Raw genomic sequence first — 19908 nt, forward strand, 5'->3', positions numbered from 1 at the left:
ACTGACCGAGCGTTGCGTGCAGGCGCCCTGGGACGGGACGGACCACTCCAGCCCGGCTCATCACATGTTCAACGAGTCCGACCCAATTCTGGGTCCGACGGGCTTCCTGGAGGAGGAGGATGAGGAGGCTCCGCGGGGCGGCGGCGGGGATGGGACGCTGGAGGAGTGTCTGGGCCTGCCTCCCTCATCCTCGCCCTCTCACCCCTCGGCCGCGGACTCTGTGGAGTCGTCCAGCTTCATGCTCTTCAAGGTTTGTGCCGCTGACATTCCAGGATCAGGTTATTGCACACACACACACACACACACACACACACACACATTAAATGCAAAGATACTGTTTGGGTCAAATTAAAAAAAAGTCTGATACAGCGAGGAGTAATAGTCCAAGGATTAATGTCCAAATTGCTTCAAGGATTAGCCACAAAGTCAGCAAATGGTTTGGGGAAAATCCTGCTCCAATCGCCAGGTACACTGAGAAGTCTTTGCCCATTTGTCTGATTTTGATCAGGACATCGGCGTGAGCGAAGAAGCCGGCGTGGACCAAAGCGACCTGGCGGCGAGCCCCCTGCCGCCCTACATCCCCCCGCACACCCCGCTCTCTCCCCCTGACATCACGGACCACCAGGAGGACGTAAGGAGTCAGAACGCGGGTGGAGGCGGAGACGGCTTCAAGTTTAATGTCAAGGGCCAAGACGGCAGCGTAGAAAAAGACGGCCTTCTACTTGCGGACCGATGCGATTCGCATGAAGGTATCGGCACGCGCTACGACACAACAGTACTACATCAAAGGGCAAGAGTTTTTCCAGGAACCAAAAGGGTGACGGGAGGCTGCTGATCATCACGTGTCCCAAAACACAATTACACTTTCTAAATTCGGGTTATAGTTTCAAACAAGGGCGAGGATTTTAAAGCAGGGTTTCAAGCCACACTTTGTAATGGGGGTTTGAGTATGAAGTTCAGGTTAGGGTTTCAAGCAGAGGTGTCAAATCCAGGTCCGGAAAGCAAAAGCCCTGCCACAGTTTGACTATTTCCACATGTGCTTTCACTCAACCTGCAGGTAAACGAGCTCCTTCGGTAGAAGCTCTTGTGGCTAAAGCCAAACTGATGTGGCGTGGTTTTTACTTTATGGACCTAGATTTGACACCTCTTTTCTCAAGACATGTTTTCAAAAGAGGTTTTCAGGTTAGGGTTTCCAATTAGGGTTGCAATATGAAATTTTGATCTGGGTTTGAAATTATAGGGTATCAAGCCACGCTTAGGGTTTCAAACTTTAAAATTAGGTTTAGGGTCTGAAACCAGGGTTATGGGTTCCGGTTAGGATTATTAAAATCAGTTCTTGGGGGGCCGAATGAGCACTGGCTCAGATTATTATTTTAAAAGGGCTCCATTATTCTAAAAGGATTGAAAAAGGAGCCCCCCCCTAAAACACCATACATTTAAAAATAAGGTTAAAAAAATTCTAAAAGTTATTGGAGGTTCTTGTCCTGAAATTATGAAATTAGGGTATAAAGTCTGCGTGTGTGTTTAAAATTGGGGTTCCATGAAGTCAGGTTTAGGTTTTGAAATGGGATTTTCAAACCTGGATTAGGATTTCAAAAAATCAGGATCAGAGTTTGAGTTTAGGGTTCCGCATTAGAGTTTTGAGTCAGTGTTAGTGTTTAAAAATAGGGTGTTAAGGCTGGGCTCCGGTAAATTTAAACTTGCTTTCGAGAAATCAGGAATTCAGGTTTCAGGTTGTGGTTTAAAATTTGGATTTCAAGAAGGCAGGATTAGTTTCAAATTAGGGTTTAAAATTAAAGTGGACGTCAACCCCCCAAATTCTTGGCAATAATATGTTCTCTGCACCATCACGAGTCGAAACATGGCATTCTGATTAATATTGCGTTTGTGGAATATGAGTTAAGCAGCACAATTAACCGTTTTTGTCCATCTCATGGGGCGGCCATTTGGCGACGTGCTGTCGACTGAAAATGACATCACAATTGCTCATGGCTCAGGTAACAACCAATCATGGCTCAGCTTCAGAAAACAGGTGAGCCGTGATTGGGTGTTACCCCACTAAAAATGGTTGGATTTTGCTGCTCAACTCATATTCCACAAACAAATATTAATCACAATGCCGTTTTTAGACTAGTGAAAGCACATTGAAAATTTTGCGCAGAATTTTTTGGGGTAGACTTCCTCTTTGAGGTGTCAATTAAGATTTTCAAACTAGGATTCAAGGTTTCAAATGAGGTACTCAAGCCAGGGTTAAGAGTTGCAAATGAGTTCTCTAGCACGTTAAGGTTTCAAGTGAGGTTTAGTGTTTGAAGTCCTGGTTAGAGTTTGACATTTGGGTTTCAAGCTTGTCTTACTGCAGATGTTTTATGTGTGTGGCATGGCAGCCGTTCTTCCCAGTCTGCGTCTGCCTTTGGACTTGGCACACATGGGCGCCGGCGAGCCTCCGTCGTCGGCGTTGAGGGATCCGGAGGACGGCATGGAGGTCCCCAACCAGTTGTGTCCGGACCTCATGTGCCCCATGGAGGAGGTGGACACCTTGATGTTTGCGGAGGAAGACGAGGAGGACGACGAGGAGCGGACCGGCGTGACCGAGTTGATGGCCGAGGCTCCTGGAGAGCTTCTCCAAGGAGACGCATGCCAGAACGGAGAGCCCGTGGCTGACCAGATGGTCGACCGCTTCTGTCTTCTGGACGGCACCGCGGCGGACCACCAGCACGAGCCGGCGGGCCCGCCGTCGGATGAGAAACCGGAGGTCCGCATCAAGGCGGAAGACAGGGACCCAGAGATGAGCTCCGTCAAGTCCGAAGATGTCACCGCCGAATGGGAAGGAACCGATTCCAAATGCGATTCGGTCGAGACGGAGAGCCGTCGCGTCAAACGGGAAGTCCTCAGGACCACGGCTGAGGAAACCAAGCCGGAGGGTCTGGACTTAAGTGGCGTCAAGACGGAGAGCGGGCGGGACTTGTTGGAGGCCAAGACGGAAGAGCCCGGCCTCACCGTGGGGCTCAGGGGTCAGCCCAAGGACGAGGACACGTCCCCCTCGCCAGGTAATGCGCCGGAGGATCTTTCTAAAGGCACACCCCACGCGTCAACAAGTTTTGCTTGTTGCAAGTTTCCCTTTTCTCTGAAACACTGATTAAGGTGAAATGTCCATTATATACACGATCATATCCGACAGGCATTTTGATAAGATCTGTAGTAGTATCATCTGGCCTGGCAAAATGACCGCTGTGTGTCAGGGTCAAATCACGTGACTGGAGTGTGCCAGCCGCCGCGTCAAGGGCAAGGGTTTCTTGCTGAGATGTTGCTTCCGCGCTGTGTTTCAGTGGCGGCTGTGGAGGACTATTCAGCAAGTCCCGGCTTCACGGCTCCCTTTTCCGTGTGCGAGTCCTCCGAAATCCACGACACCCGGGAGCCCACCATCGCTCAGCTGCTCCAGGAGAAAGCGCTTTACTCCTATTCTGACTGGCCCAAGGTACTCCGCTCGCTTGATCGCAAAACCAGGCTTAGAGGGATACTTTACTAATTTTGCAATTTTCAGCAGTACAAAGTTCCTATTTTGTGAAACTTGCAAAGTCAGCAGCAAAAAGTTCCTCTTGTGTTCTTGTGAAAATGGCAACATTAATAAAGTATCCCTGGTTTCAAGTTTTGGTGTTAAATTAAAGTTTCAAGAAGGCAGGGTTACGGTTTCAAGATAATGTTTTGAGCATGGCTTGGGGTTTCAAATGAAGGTTTCAAGAAGCCAGAGTTATGGTTTTAAGAAGCTCAGGTTAGGTTTTCAGCGTAGGCCTTTGTGTCATGGTCGGGCTTTCAAGTTAAGACTTTGAAATTGGGCATCGAAAGGAGAATTTGAAGTTTGAGTGTCTGTTCCACGTCTCAAGCTCAGGAATACGTGTTGTTTGTTTGGTGCCGACAGGACCGCGTGATCATCAACCGTCTGGACAGCATCTGCCAAGCTATCCTGAAGGGCAAATGGCCTTCGGCCGGCGACCAGTACGACTCGCCGGCCTCCGTCAGCATCAACCACTTGGCCCAGCAACACCTCCAACGGACCGCCTTCATGCCCAGCACGACCACCTGCACCTCCTCCTCCTCCTCTTCTTCCTCCTCCTCATGCTCGTCCTTGTCCTCTTCCAGCCAGGCCAGGATCCAACAGGCCAACCCGGGCCTGGCTTTCCCCATCATACCGCCTCCTCTCACCAGGCTGCCCAAGGTGAGCTGAGGCCATCCAGCTTTTCCGCTTTACGTCCTGCCGTGTGTGTTTGCGTGTATGTGTGTGGGCGTGTGTGTGCGCGCGCACACGCGTCTGTGTGTACCATCTTGAGCAGGAATTGGAATTGAGGCTTTAATTATGCTTGTAAAGGAACTTTAACCACTGGTCAAATGTATTTGAGGCTGAATTTTGGTAGCAGTGTAAAGTTTGTCTTTAAAGGACTACTAGACATGTCCAAAATGGCCACTACAAACCAAAATGGCCGATTTTCGGTACAGTATCTTTTCAGAAATGGTTTCTTGAGACTTTTTTGTGGGTCTTCTCATAATAGACATATGTTGTTTATAAATGAAACTGGCTTCTGGGCTGAATTTTGCAAAAATTGAAGGACCCTTGGCAATGTGCGACGAAACGAAAATTGCCGACTTCCTGTCTTTGGAGGCATGGCTTCTTAAAACCTTTTGGTGGGTTTATGCATGGTAAACAAACTGTATGTACTAGGGCTGCAACTAACGATTATTTTAATAATTGATGAATCTGTTGATCATTTTGGATTTTTCAAAGAAAAGAAAAATTTGCATTATGAAATGAGCTGTATAAATATAAATGTATTGCATTTTGAGAAGATTAAGGCAGCAAAGGCGTGCTCACTGTTTATTCACATTTGTCACTTCATGTTCTTGCCCCGTGCGCTGATTCGCTAGCTAACAGCCAATCAGAGTGACCAAATGTCCTGACTCACGACACAATTCGACAGGCTGAAACGCCCACCAGACACTGCCTGACGGGGTCCGATGTTACGACATCAATCGCTACATCAATCAGACGGCGCAATCCGACGCTTACCGACGTCAGATTGGTGTATCTAGGCCTTAACATGTCAGAAAATTGCAAAAAGGATGGGTCATTGTTTTCCACAGTAAAAACAGAAATTGCAATTGCAAATGTCTTGTTTTGGAATTCTAAAGATTTGGACCATTCTAAATTAAAAAAGATCTCCAAATGGTTTATCCATCCATCCATTATCTATACCGCTTATTCTCACAAGGGTCGCGGGGCGTGCTGGAGCCTATCCCAGCTGTCTTCGGGCAGTGGGCGGGGGACACCCTGAATTGGTTGCCAGCCAATCGCAGGGCACAAATGGTTTATGGCTTATCAAAATATTGAATGGATTAATTTGATAATCGATTAGTTGTCAATTAATTGTTGCACCTCTAGTAAGTACTGTTCCAAATTGATGTCCCAAAGTGAAACTGGCCGTGGGGGCTGGACTTAATCCATTCGAGCCTAAAATGTCCCCTTCAAACCAAAATGGCCGACTTCCTGTGTTATGTGGGCCACTTTTTTTGTGGGTCCCCTCATAATAGACATGTCTCCCAAATTTCACTTTTCCAAGTGGAACAGGCTTCAGAGGCAGAGTTTTGATGACTGTGCCTACCAAATGTCATGTTGCTTGTCAGTGTTGTCGTTTTGTGTTTTAACCAGCCCATCGTTTTTGTGTGTCTTGTCCACCCTGGCAGTATTCGGGGCGGGGCGGCGGCCGCGGGGCTTGGCGCCTCACCTCCCTCCCTCTCTTACAGGAGAGATTGGTGGCGCCTGCCTTCCTCCCTGAACTCAAGCGCTCCGCAGGGCGGCGCTCCTTCGACTACGAAGCGGCGGCCGTGGCGGCCGCTAAGGCCTTAGCAGGGAAGGCGGCGTCCTCAGGCAGGACCCCCAGTGGAGACACGGCGGCCAATCAGCGGGCCGGCGCCCTTTTGATGAACGGTTGGCAGGAGGCGGCCATGGATCTCAGCAAGTCGCCGGGTGACTCGGCCGCTTCCGGGTCAGGGGACGCCGCCCGCAAGCTGCCCCCGCCGCCGCCCATTACGGCGCCCCTGGCGGGCTCTGCGGGAATGGACATGGCGGGAATCCTACAGGCTGGACTCATCCACCCCGTGACGGGACAAATTGTCAACGGGAGTCTGAGGGGGGACGACTGCCTGAGGAGGAGACGGGGGCGAAGGAGAAACGTCGAGGCGCTCTACTCGGAATTCACCAAGGCTCAAGCCATGCACCTTCCTGACACAGCACAGGTGACTCAGTCTACACTTTGGCTTCTATGCAAAACCATAAACCATCCATCTGCAGTGGATAGAAAGAGGCTTTGAATGTCACCTGTAACATGTGCAACTCAGTTGAAAAAAAAAAATCTTTTCGAGAGGGGAGATGGAAATCAACAACTGAGATAATGTGATTGTTCAGCTGTTCTAGTAGGCTTTTCCTATCATTTTTGTAGTCGCATCTGAGAGCACAAGCGGTGGTCCGCAAAGAGCTTCCGCAGCATCAGAGGGATGCCATTGTTCAAAGGTATCAGTCGGGAGAAGGGTACAAAAGAATATCCAAGGCGTTAAATATACCGTGGAACACGGTCAAGACGGTCATCGTCAAGTGGAGAAAATTTGGCACAACAGTGACGTTACCGAGGTCTGGACGTCCATCCAAAATTGAGGAAAAGACAAGAAAACTGGTCAAGGAGGCCGCCAAGAGGCCGACAGCAACAGTGAAGGAGCTGCAGGAACTTCTGGCAAGTACTGGATGTTTAGTGCGTGTGACAACTATCTCCCACCTCCTTCATTCAGTTGATATAAAAAGTGTACATCCCCCAGATCAAATGCCATTTTTGTTCCCTGATATAAACAGTCAGTCTTAGGTAACTCTTCAGAACTTTTTCCCGCCATTAATGTGACCGCTAACCTCAGTTGAAAAAGCAAACAAACCTTGCAACCACTGAGATTATGCGGCTGAAAAAGTGGGCACATGCTCTTAAATGTGGGACTGTGGCTGTGTTCAGACTTAACCAATCACACCCGAGCTCAAGCTCAAGTTCAGTGGCAGTCGGCAAACACCCGCCTCCATTCAAACTCAGTGCCTCTGATTCATTGATTGTGCTTTCTAGCAGAAGCCTGACGTTGTTGTGCTAATGCTGACTGCTACTTGGAACCGTTCATGATTCCCTACCCCAGGAACGTGGCATTTGACAGGGTTTTGTAGACTTTTTATATCCACCGTATGTCTGGGCTGTGCGCTGAGGCGGCAAGACGTCACGTAGGCATGGTTTATCTAACAAAGGAAACCATCCAAGCTCGTCTACATTTTGCAAAAACACACGTGCGATAAAACCAAGGTTGAACTTTTTGACAGGTACCCAGTCTGCTTTCGTAACGATCACGACCAAAACTTGACAATAGTTACTAGTGCTGGGACGATACACTTTTTTCCCAATCCGATACGGATCCCAATACTTGGGTTGCCATCCGATACGTATTGCGATACTTAAATATTATAAAAATATATTTTATATTTACTTTGTATATTTAAAGTTGTAACTTAAGTGCCATTTGACGTTTATTCAAGTGTCACGATTGAAAAGTGCATTAACTGTTCCAGTAATTGTTCCTGATACACAGGAATGCAATAAATAAAGCTCCATTCACAAAGCTCAACTTTAAGGACCTCAACTGTTGCAAAAGTATGTGATAGAACGTGCAAAACGTAACATAACATAAGGTATCCATACTTCATCAACGTATCGTATTTACTGTTGAGGGGCTGACATTCGGAGGATTTGAACAATTGAATTATACAAGGTCTCTAAACGATAACAATGATCACAATAACGGCATAATCACTTAATTGTCGATTCATTGATTTAATTCATGAAAATAAATTGGTTGCACCTCTACTACTTTGAAATCAAATTTACAGCGTTAAGACTGACCACAACATCTACTTTGAAGTGTTTGCCCTCACAAGAAAGCCTGCTGAGAGACTCCTACGCAAAAAGACTGAGTGCTGATATACAAGCCAAAGGTGCTGCAACAGAGCATTACTTTGAGGGTGCACATATTGATGCGAAAAGGTCATTGTCATTGTTTTGGATTTTTCCCTTCGAAGATTACTATTCTTTTTCAAATGAGTTGTACATCGATGTTGGACAAAGTTTGGGAAATATTTAGCTTGGTCACCAAGCTTGGCATTTAAACAGGGGTGTTTGGACTTTTTCTATCCACTGCACATCTACCTACACATCTGTGTATCCATGTATGCTCGCATCATTCAGGGTCGCGTGGAGGCTCTGAGCCAGTCGTCGGTGTCGTCCTCCACGTCGTCTCCGTCTCCCTCGTCCTCGGAGCGTCCGGTGGCGCCGCCCACGCCCACGTCGGAGCCCACGCCGCCCCACCCCGAGGTGGTGGCCATGGAGCGGGAGGTGGCCGCTAGCAAAGGTTTGATGGAGTGGCTACGACATAAACCGGGATACAGCTTGGACCTTCCTTTCGCTCACGTATGTCATTTTACACTTTGGATTTTTCCAAAAACCTCTCGTTACACACGCGGTACATGAACGCCCCCTGACAGGTTGGAGTGCAACTTGAAGTTTGGAAATATCTTCAGCATACATAGAAGGTTGGATACCAGCTAGCCGTAAAACTAGGAGGGAGGACTCCCAACAACTTGCTGGGAGTTTAACTTATGATAATTAAAAAAAAACAAAACTTTTTAATTATTCATTGGTTTAGTTGTCTTAATAGTAGAAAACCAATGAAGAAATCAAACAAATGAAAGCTGGTAAAAACGGTGTGTGTGTGTGTGTGTGTGTGGGGGGGGGGTTCTGAAACAACAATACAATATAATTTATATGATAATAAAACAATAAAAATAACAACTGCTCCCCAAATGGTGCTCTATTTTTTTTTTTATAATCTAAAAAATAACTGTAATGAAAACGTTTCTGTAATAAAAAGTACCCTAAAGCTGATGTGTTTACTTGAATAATAATTATAAAAATAATAATAATCAATTAAAGGTGATTTTTAATTTTCAAGATCCAAATAAGACCATTTTTGTGGCTGCAACAATAATAACACTCATGATGGCATTGAATGAGTTAAGTCCCCCAAAAAGTGCTGTGGGTTGAGCTGAAGTAAAAAGAATGATTCAGGCTAATAATGATAATAGTAATAATAATAATGATGATAATAATGATTCAAACTAATAATAAGCATCCATGGTAAAGCTGAGCCCTTGAAAGTCACTGTTGAAATGCGAGCGAGTTGTGATTTTTGCCTTTTGTCAGGTTGGCGCGGGGGTGTTGCACGGTTTGGTGGAGCGGCCCAAGCAGCGGCGCCATCGCTGCAAAGATCCCACCAAGCTGGACGTCAACTCCTTGACGGGAGAAGAGCGCGTGCCTGTCGTGCACCGCAGCACCGGGCGCCGGGTACGTCCACGCCGCCTCTCTCTTTATTGTTTTATTTTTTGCACGCTGGAGTGGTTAGCATGGCTGCCTCACACGTAGGAGTGGAGGAGCGGCCTTCCAGTCCAGGCTCCTTGTTGGTCCAAATGTGCCCTGACATAGACTGGCAACCACTCAATTTGTTGCGCTTGTGCTTTTCTCCTAACTGTCGTTCTTCCGCCTTGCAGCTGGGTGGCGCTATGGCTCCGGCCATCAAGGAGCTGTCCCGCTGGTTGGACGCCAACTCGGAGTATTTTGTGGCTCCGGACTGGGCGGACGTGGTCAAACATTCCGTGAGTGACAAAGACTTTTCAGGTCCCGCCCGCGGGCACCGCTACCCATCCCGTCTGACCATCTGGTCTTGCGTCCTGCAGGGGTTCCTCCCGGAGGAAAAGTTCTCCCGCATCCTGACGGAACCAGTCAACAGAGACCCCTCGTCGCGCCGCCGCGGCCGTCGCCCCCGCAGCGAGATGCCCAAGCCCCTCCTGTCGGACGCCTCAGGTCTGCCGCCGCCCATCTTCATGAACGGCGCCCTCATGGGCGGCGTCGACTCCATGGTGGCCATGCAGAACCTGCGCGGCGGAATGCCCGGCATCCCCATCTCCGGCATCATGGCGGCGGGTTTCCCTCACGTTTTCCCGGCGGGCGGGGCGTCGGCGGAGGATGCCAAGAACGGCTTGAGTATGCTACCCATGATGCTGCACGGCATGCCGCCGCCCCCACACGGGGCCGCCGTCCCGCAGCACGCCCTGTTCAGCGTGGGCACCGTCATGCCACTACATGCCGCCTCCTCCGCTTCGTCGTCGCCTGTCACCAAAGTCACCACCACCGTCAGTGCGGCGGAGGCGGGCGGCGGTACATCGGCCACGCCGGCCGAGGCTGCCGCCGCCCCTTCCGGTGGCCAGAACAAGTGCGACCCGCATCCCGGCGGCCATCTGACTTTCAACCCCTTCCTGATACCCGGCATGTCACACGGCCTCCTGTACCCGCACATGTTTCTGCCGCACGGCGGCATCATGGCGCTGCCCGCCGTACCGCCCGGCACCTCTGCTAATGACAGCTCATCGGGGAGTCCCAAGAGGAGGCGGCGGCGAGAGCGGGACGAGTCGGAGCGGGCGCCCCAATGTCAGGAGCCGGATTCGCACAAGGAGCCTGAGCCAGGCCAGGAGTCCGAACGTCAGGAGGAAGCCCACTGCAGTCAGGAGTTAGAACATTGTGAGGACCTGGACTGGCGCAAGGAGCCCGAAAAGGAGCCGGAACTGGAGCCGGAGCACTGCGAAGACTCGCAAGCGCAGCAGCGAGCAAGCCAGCCGGAGGCCAAGCAGAGCCAAAGTACAGTGGACCCGTCCTTTTCGGTGTCCTCGCTGGCCCCCTCACAGGAAGTGGACTGCCATCAGCAGCCTGTGGGGGCGCCACAGGACTCACAGAGAGCAGGAAGACAACCGGAAAGACAGGAGCAGGATGTGTAAAGGTGCAGCAAGGAAACACTGAGTGTAACGTTTGTGCCGTGTCTGTCTGTCTGTCTGTCTGTCAGTCAGTCAGTCAGTCGTCTGACTTGAGTCCTTCTTCTTCTTCTTCTTCTTCTTCTGCTTCTGACAAGGATGATGACTCCACATGTTTGTCTAGCAGGGAAGCCCCCGGCCCGCTGTGTAAACCCTTCCTCGGAGACACTTCTTTATTTTATTTTTTTGGGTTTTGTTGTGTGGTAAGCTCCTGTGAAGTGTGCACTTTCACATGGGCTTCCACGCTTCACTTTTCCACTTTATCTTTTCAACGTTGACCCCTCGCGACAAAAGCAAAGCAGAGAACAATCATGAGTCATGACGCACACGTTGTTTTCAGTATTTTTTTTTTTCAGTTTTTTGACAGAGAGGATCATGAAGAGACATATGCTTTTAAAAAAAAATGCACACATAGTCACTTTCTTACTGGCAAGTGTTAGAGCCACACTCAAAAGAAAAATAAACAAAACCATACTATTGTACCAGAGTAATAAAAAAAAAAAGCTACCCCCCACTAAGACAAAACTATACACAGTAGATACCGTACATATACTGTATACAAAATGTGTTTTCACAAAATCAGGCGTTTGTCTGTCGCTCAAAGGCTGTAAACGTTGATTTTTTTTTTTTTTCCATAAAAAGGGACTGAAAATCAGATTTTTCTTTTTGTCATCTGAAAGATAAACCTGATTTGAAGCTAATCTGAACCGTGGATGATCAAAAATGCCTTTGAAAAATAGATTCTGAAAAGCTTTGTGACGGAGCGATGGCTCTAGCCACATGCCTCGCAGGGACGGCGTGAGAGAGAGGGAGTGAGACAGAGCGACGTCGCCGAGCCAAACAAGGAAAAACAAAGCCTTTTGCTTTGTGACTGACAGGCTGCCTTCATCAATGCGATAAACTTTCTTTCTCCCTTGTAGCACCGATGTTCTGAAATTCCTTCCTACCTGCGGAGACTTCCTACCAATGCCCAGTGCGCCTGGGCCTTGAGGTTAGGTTAACGTTAGGCCTCGGCGTTTTGGCAGAACAGGCTGTCAAATCAGCCTCCGCTAGGGCGTTTGGCACGGCCGGGACATTTCGGCAGAGTTGGCTAGAGGAGGGAATCCTTCGTCTTTAAAAAGTCACTACAGTACTTCGGCTGAATCATGAATCATTTCCGCCAGCTCTGCGCTATTAAGACCCACGTTAAGACCATTCTTAAGAATGAGGTTTATTTTTTCCTCCCAATAGCTTGGAATAAACGCAAACCAGAAGCTCGTACGCCTCTGAATCTTCCCACCGGGAATATGACGTGAGCCGCTGTGCATATAGTCCATAAAATGTATGTCATAAAAGTAAATTAAATAAATAAATTGTATGTCATAAGAATCCCTAAGAGCGTCTTCTTTCCATACATAGTAACTATGTCTAAGTTACTATAAATCCAACATACGGTAACTAAGGGGTTGAAATTTTAAGTGTTCCACATTTTGAAAACTTATTTTCTCCTGAATGAACAAACTTCTCTAGGGAGGTTACTTGAGATCATCATCACGCCATCACTTTTGCTTAGATAGACATGAAACATGCATCATTTTATTCCTTAAAGCGGAAGTCAACCCAAACATTTTTTTTTCAAGAATATGTTCGATGCAAGCCCACTAGTTGAAACAAGGCATTCTGATCAATATTGCCTTGGTGAAATAAGAGTTAATCCACTGGGTTTTAGCCATCTCTCGGGGCGGCCATTTTATCACTAAAAAATATGTGTGGGTTGACGTCTGCTCTTTCTCTCACATACCAAAAACGCAATTGTAGTTTTTGGAGACATAAGCCTGCTTTTGCCAAAACACACACATACATATCCATGTCTGTCTGTCTGTCTGTCTGTCTGTCTGTCTGTCTATCTATCTATCTATCTATCTATCTTTCTATCCACCTATCTATTTGATTTTTTAAAAGTTGCTTATATTTAAAAAATAAATTGTATTTTAGAGGTGAATTGAAGGAAGGAAGCGCATCACATTTTTTTCTGTGGTTTAAATTCAATCTCAAACATCTTGATTCCTTCAAAAATAAGACTTGTGATTAAAAACGTATACAGTATATGGAAAAATAGCACTTGTGCCTCAAACTTACTTTTTCTTTTAGATAACAAATCTGGTAGTGACTTCTAAAAAATATTGACAATTCCAATTTTTAAATTGTTGAAATATATGGCAAAACGAATGTTACTCTTGTAAGAATGCGTCTTTTTCCTTAAAAAAAAAAATAGTGTCATGATTTCCTCCCAAAAACAACGTTCATTTTATAGCAGCATATCCTTATCTAAAAAAATGTGACATATTTTACATAGTAAATAATTGTGTTTTTTTTAAAGTGCACATTTTTTTCTATTTTCTGAGCGGTCTCTTTTATGCAAGTTATTGTTCAAGCCACAATCTAAAGAAAAGAATGACAGTAATATAGCTATAAAAGGTAGCGCCCCCCGAAAACACTCACCCAGCTACCCAAAAAAGTAATAAACCCTTTTAGGGTGAAATATTTGCATTGCTGTGTTGGTATAAATAGCATTTTCTTTTGGCGTGTGTGGCTCTCTCACTCACTTTGTACTTTCACAGTTGGGCCAGCAGGGAGCAGCAACACACTAACACATTCATACATGTACACATTTCCATTTGACATGATCAATGAGTTTGAAGGCCAGTTCTTGTCACTAACGTGCACGTGTCCTGAACTATCACACACATGGATTCAAACAGTTTGCGTGTGCGTGCCTGCCTGCGTATATGTGTGTGCGTGACTGGTATACAGTACGCGAACATGTATATATATGTATATATATATACATATATGCATATATATATATGCTTAGAGTGTATGTATACCTAGTAGTGTATATTTACATATGCAGTACTTCCAAAAAGTTTGTTGCATTCTGCTGATAACTCTTGAAGTTTACTCTACAGTTTACATCAGCAAGTTGCAGCAGACAGTTTTATTTTCTTGTTTTTTTAAATAAATGTCATAGAATGAGATTATTTGGGGTATGGTTTGAAAAGTTAGAAGGAAAAAAACAAACCTCAAAATCCTCTAAATTTAGTGTTGATTGTCTACTTGTGAGACTTCAAATTTGGTAGCAATCAGACAAAAATCTTGAATGAGGAATTTCTTTGAAGGGGCCGATGCAATAGGTCTCCTTGTCATCCCAATGACAGCCGCATGGCTTCTTGAGACTTTTTTTGTGGGTCTTCTAATGACTGACCTGTCCGCCAAATTTCATGTTGCAGTCAAGCTGGAGTTGGCAGATCGCTGGAAATGATCCACGGGACCCTAAAATGTGCACTTCACATCAAAGTGACAAACTTCTGGTCTTTTGTCTGGCATGTCTTCTTGAGACTTTTTTTGTGGGTCTACTGTGACACTACCAAATTCCATGTCACTAGGTCAAGCTGGCTTTGGGGGTGGAATTTCACCCCCTTGAAATGGTCCAAAAGCCCTGAAAATTCTTTTGGCTCATGCATGGCTTCTTGGGACTTTTTGGGAGGTCTACTCCTGACTGACCAAATTCCTTTCAGATCAAATCCCTGTTAAGAATGTTTCCATTTGTCTCCTTCCTGCCAATCAGCAAGTGCAAAAAGTACTCCCCCCAAAATCCACGAGTTGACCATTCAAAAGTTGACCCCTGGTCAAATTAGGTTGACCTGCAAAGGTCTCAACTGCACTTTAGCTTGATCTGGAAATTTCACTCCAAAAGTCAAAACGACAAGCTTTTTGTGAGTAGTGTGTATATCTGTACATGTTGTGTAAAGTGTACCGTAAGCCCTCTGATACTGAGCGCTGCCGTGAATCCCACAAGTCATTAACATTTCCGATAAGATGCCTCAGAATGGCACCAAAGCACTACTTTTCTGTTTCTAAAGGACACTGCTGTCCCTTCGACATAGTTCCTTGGCACCGAGATGTGATGCTTCGTGATGGCGCCAAAGCACTACTTTTATATGCGACAAGGCTTGGGCCCTGTCAGAAAGAGCACAAAGCAGCGAAATGAAATGTTTGGGGGCCGAAAAATGGAGGATAGGGCAAAAAAAGTTGAAAGTTTGCAAAAGTGTATACACGCATACTGTATGTACTGTATGTATATATACATATACTGTACACACGCACGTGTGGTGCTGTATATTGCTTTTTTTTTATTATCCCTGTTGGCCTTGTGTTTGCATCTCATTGGCTGACTTGGTGTGTGTGTGTGTGTGTGTGTGTGTGTGCGGGCGTGCGTGTGCGTTGACAGGAAATGGTGAACATCCAACAGGGTCACGTTGTTTTTTAAATGACATGGAAAAAAAAAAAAAAAAAAATTCATTTTTGCACAAACTCTGTTTCGTCGTGTGTGTGGGAAGAAGACAACAACAACAAAAAAAAACATTCGGTAGATGTTGCCTTGTCCCAACTTGTTGTTGTGGCGCCATATAATTTATTATGATGATGATAATACTTTTTGCTTTGGCCAAATATTCTTTTGTCTTATTAATCCAAGTAAAAGAAAACACAAAAAAAGCCTTATTTTGCCTTGTTTGTTTGTGTGATGGCAACGTTCGTCAAAGCGCAAAATGAAGTTTGAGTGCCTGTTTTCATAAAACGCAGACAAAAAGTCCGATTTGCGATCCGGACTGCTGAGTATTTGAGTTTGATGGAGGGCAGAGATTGAAGGAGGTTATTTGGGGTGTGGCCTGAATTCCACATGAGGTGGAGGAGAAACTGCCACAACTTTTTGCTCACTCGTTTCATGGTTAGACCTTTTTTTTTTTTTTGAGAAAAATCCCACTTTTCTCCCAAAAAGAAACCCCAAAACAAAAGAATACAACTGCATTATGACTTCTTGTTTGAAAAGCAGTGACATTAGTCTTGTCAGATTAGCTCTGCTTTCATGAAGAATTGTATTATTATTTTTTGGGGTGGACAGATTTCATGTTATTCACACAAACATTTGATCTGTCGCATCATGACCAATTTTTCTTTTTGGGATTTTTTTCCCGAAGAAAAACAGGCTTTTTATTGCCCTCAACAAGAAAAATGCAACATTGCGAATGAAAAGAGATGACTTCATTCTCTTCATGTTACAGATGGAAATTTATTCTTGTAATCTTACCACTGCTTTCACTGAAAAAAAAATGCATTTTTCCCCCTCAAACAATTTTACTCTCCAATTTTCCTTGGTCCTAGAAAAACACGTTTTTCTTGGAAATACTATGACTTCTCTCTCAGAAAATTGACTTTTTCTTTTTCTTTTTTAACAGAAGAAAAAGACTCGATGTTGTGACTTTTTCAAATGTTCAATTTGTTTTGAGCCTCAAGGGAGCACTGCTGCATTCGTGTGAACTGGGAACTTGGAAACATGACGGTCACGTGTAGTGGTTTTTCCAAAATGTGCACTTTTGTTCTTACATCCTCAGGCAAAAGTTGTCTTGGGGTCTTAAAATGCATCACATGAGCTCACGGATTTCATCTTTAACAATTCTGAATTAGCTGCGAGCTAACAATAACGAGATTTATCTCAAACTACGATTTCAACCCTTCAATTGTGATGAGTTATTGTTTCGGAAAAACAATAACACGTTACAAATCCATTTTGCCGCCACTCAAGCAGGGAAGACCAAACGTCCCCAGGCCTTCCCATCACAATGGCCGACTTCCTGTGACATCCCCCCCATTTTTGTGGCTCCGCTTATGACTGACAGCAACATGAAATTTGGTGGACAAGTCAAACTGGCAAACCTTTTTTGTGGCTCTGTCCACCAAGTTTCATGTTGCTAGTCAAACTGACTTCAAGGGGCTGAATTGAAAAGAAATGGCCTCAAGGACCCTAAAATGTCAGTTTAGAATCCAAACAGCTGACTTCCTGTGTCTTTTGGACATGACTTGTTGAGACTTTTTTTTAATGACCCTTTGCTCGTGTTTCTGAATTTTTACAAAACTTTTAGAACAACCACCACCATGAAGGACTTGCGCAAAAGAAACCATTTTTCTTTGACTGAGAATTATTCTTTATTAATTCTTTAATACTTTGGCATTCTTGTAACATTGTCATTATGTTCTCAGAAAAAAATGTTTCTTTTCTCCATTCCTGTAATACAATTGTCACTTAATTCCCCCCAAAATAACTGCCCAAAACACCCCTCAAAATATGACTATCCGTGGGGAAATGACAACTATTCCCAGAATATGATGACTTTGTTTTTTTCCGAATAAATTTTGTTCCCTCAGAAAAACGCCCCTTTTTTTCTTCTCTGAAAAATAGGACATTTTTTTCCCTCAGGAGTATGATTGAATCCTCTTTTGTAGAAGTTTTGAATTTGAATTGAACAGTACAACAATTTGTATTCGTTTTGAAGGGAAATGCTGCTCACATGGAGTCCTTGTGGTGGTGCTGGAAGGAAAAAAAAAGTTGAAAGCACTGATCCAGGTTAAATTGTACACATGCCTACAGGAAGTGTTGCACAAAAACACCTTAAATCCTCCGTTGACCTTCCTTCAATGTCCCTATAGGACTTGATTCTCAGATCAATTACATATCAATTTTTTACAACTCTACTCCCCCAAAACAAATTCTTTCACATCGCATGTTTTTCACATTACCTCTTCATTGGAATTATGAGTTTTATTTGACCTTAAAGCGAAAGGAAGTCAACTCCCAAATTTTCTCTACAAGAAAATGTTCTGTGCAGGCCCAGTGGTTTAAGCACTGTAATATGATTAATAATGCCTTTCTGGAATATTAGTTAACTAGTAAAATCCACCCGTTTTAGCCATCTCAGGAGGCGGCCATTTTGTCATGAGATGGACAAAAACAGGTGGACTTCGCTAGTACCTCATATTCCACAAAGGCCTTATTAATCATAATACCGTGTTTAGACCCGTGAAGGTGCATCAACATATTGTTATATGTCATTTTTTGGGATTGACTTTGACTTAAAAAAAAAAAAAAAAATCGGAATTTTCCAGTCTTTCAGGACATAATCACAAGTCACATTTTTTCTTACTTATTTTTTTGCCAACCAAAATAGCAACTGTGTTTTCATGATTTCACTCCTTGGAAAAAAAAATACTTGTTGATCTGGTACGTTTCTATTCTTTTTTTTTTTTTAACCAGAAAAAAAAAATCATCTTTATTCTTGCTTTTTGACATCATTGTCGTAGGAAAAATCACATTTTTTTCACATAGTTTCTTGTAAAATGAAGACTTCGCCTCCCTTAAAAGGAAAATCATCTCCCCCCGCCCATAATGCAATTTTGGGTCTTTTCAATGTGTGAGTGTGCCTCATGCTTGTTGGTATTGAAACCTGCTCATATTTGTCAACATTCACTCCACTGTGACCGCCACTCACGACATTGTCCAAAATTGTTCGAGGGTGCTTCCCGATTGGCTGGTGTACCTAATGAAGTGTCCTTTGTGAGAGTCCAAATGAAATTGCATTCAGAAAGTGGATTGTTAAAGAATGGAACTTGCTTGTGGGATTCTTTTGGGATTTGATTTTGTTTTATAAATGGACATGTTTGTTTGTCGGAGGACCAAAGCAAACTCCTGCATTGACTCAAGACATGCTCCTTGGCATCTTTTTTTGTTGAGCAATAAAGCGATGAGCCGACTCTTTCATATCCCTTTCTTCTTCTACTTCTTCCTCCCAAATGACGCCAACAAAAAAATATGGAGAAGGCTTCACACGCCATGTGAGAGCTTAGTTGGAAGTGTTTGATGGAGTCAAAAAAGAAAAAAAAAAGAAGAAAGTCACATTTTTGTAGTCTATTGTTGCCTTTTTGGCCGCAAATTTCGTGTTTTAGTTGCAAAATACTGTACTTGTACGGTGAAATGAAGGACGAATATTGCTGCCCACTCCAGAAAAAAGAAGTTCAGAATCACATTTTGACTGACGTGACTTAGCGTGAGAAGTTTTACTGGGATGGCATGATCTAAATTCTGCTAACTTTGCTTGTAGTCACGTATAATATGCTCCTTAAATTACACACAAAGAAAAGGCATTTATACAGGAGATTTTTTTCCCCCTGCGGTACATGAGTAAACACGTTTGACTGGCTTTGAGCAAAGTCTGGTGGTTGATGTTTAGTATGCCCCCCGCTGGCCGTTAGTGGCTACTGCACTTTGGGGTGTGCACTCCTTGCATGGCCAAGATGGCCGCCAGCGCTCAAGCATGTGGAAGCAGGCCTCATTATTTGTTAGTTTGCTTTTTACTGTCCTTTTTCCAAGCGACGGCGTAGGAGACGTCGTGCACAAACAAACAGTGAGTGAATCCACTTCAGCCTGCCCTGCTGCTGCATTTTGTCAACTCTTTGGGGTGGCAAAAGAGCACATGGCCCTGCCTAAGGTGGCCTTTTTGCGAGCAAACATGGCTACAGGATACGAGTCTTCAAAGACTCAATAGAAGGCTTGACGCAACAAAAGAACTCTTTGATTGGCAAAACGAGAGCTTTTCATCCCTTCTGCAGACTTTTTCTCAACAAATGTGCTTGTTAACGTTCAGTGTTTGAAGCAAAAAGCTCATTTGAATGTCCCTATCTTGGCAGGGCCGGGATTTTTTTTAATCCCCCGTTTTCCCTAGGGACTGTATAATCATTGTTCTGCGTTTTCTGGGGATGTCACGATAGGATGATATCATGATGTGAACCTCACGATACGATAACGATCACGAAATTGCGGGGAGATTGGGCCGTCCGTCCCATAGGCGGAATGCCCAGCTCTGGTCATTACATTTGGGTGCACGTTTGGGACCAACGTTACTCAAATGAAGAAAGCTGCAGCCGTTTCATGACGGAATGTTTTTTTTATTAGGTACAAAAGGCATTTCATTAAATAACACAGCACCCTCCTCCTGCTCCTCCTCCTCCTCCTCCGTTTTCCAAATACATCAAACAAATCCAGTCAAGGTGCG

At 44.9% G+C, this 19908-nt stretch overlaps 1 protein-coding gene across 5 annotated transcripts in view; it reads left to right on the forward strand.

Annotated features, from left to right (window-relative positions):
- The window catches only part of chd6 (chromodomain helicase DNA binding protein 6), a 55833-nt gene extending 37216 nt beyond the window's left edge, over nucleotides 1-18617 (forward strand). For 3 of the 5 annotated variants that reach the window (XM_086039815.1, XM_086039814.1, XM_086039816.1), the window contains 11 exons: nucleotides 23-250; nucleotides 509-749; nucleotides 2385-3047; nucleotides 3327-3475; nucleotides 3917-4213; nucleotides 5734-6285; nucleotides 6489-6776; nucleotides 8313-8534; nucleotides 9327-9467; nucleotides 9671-9775; nucleotides 9857-18617. In XM_086039815.1, coding sequence (XP_085895941.1) covers nucleotides 23-250; nucleotides 509-749; nucleotides 2385-3047; nucleotides 3327-3475; nucleotides 3917-4213; nucleotides 5734-6285; nucleotides 6489-6776; nucleotides 8313-8534; nucleotides 9327-9467; nucleotides 9671-9775; nucleotides 9857-10951 — 3981 coding nt within the window. In that variant the 3' untranslated portion in view covers nucleotides 10952-18617. The remainder of the gene's footprint in view (nucleotides 1-22; nucleotides 251-508; nucleotides 750-2384; nucleotides 3048-3326; nucleotides 3476-3916; nucleotides 4214-5733; nucleotides 6286-6488; nucleotides 6777-8312; nucleotides 8535-9326; nucleotides 9468-9670; nucleotides 9776-9856) is intronic. The other 2 variants (XM_086039817.1, XM_086039818.1) reach the window with 2 other exon arrangements.
- Nucleotides 18618-19908: the final 1291 nt, after the last annotated feature.

This window comes from Filicampus tigris, chromosome 9 (assembly GCF_054856515.1).
Source record: "Filicampus tigris isolate MCC_2025a chromosome 9, RoL_Ftig_1.0, whole genome shotgun sequence".
Lineage (NCBI taxonomy): Eukaryota > Metazoa > Chordata > Actinopteri > Syngnathiformes > Syngnathidae > Filicampus > Filicampus tigris.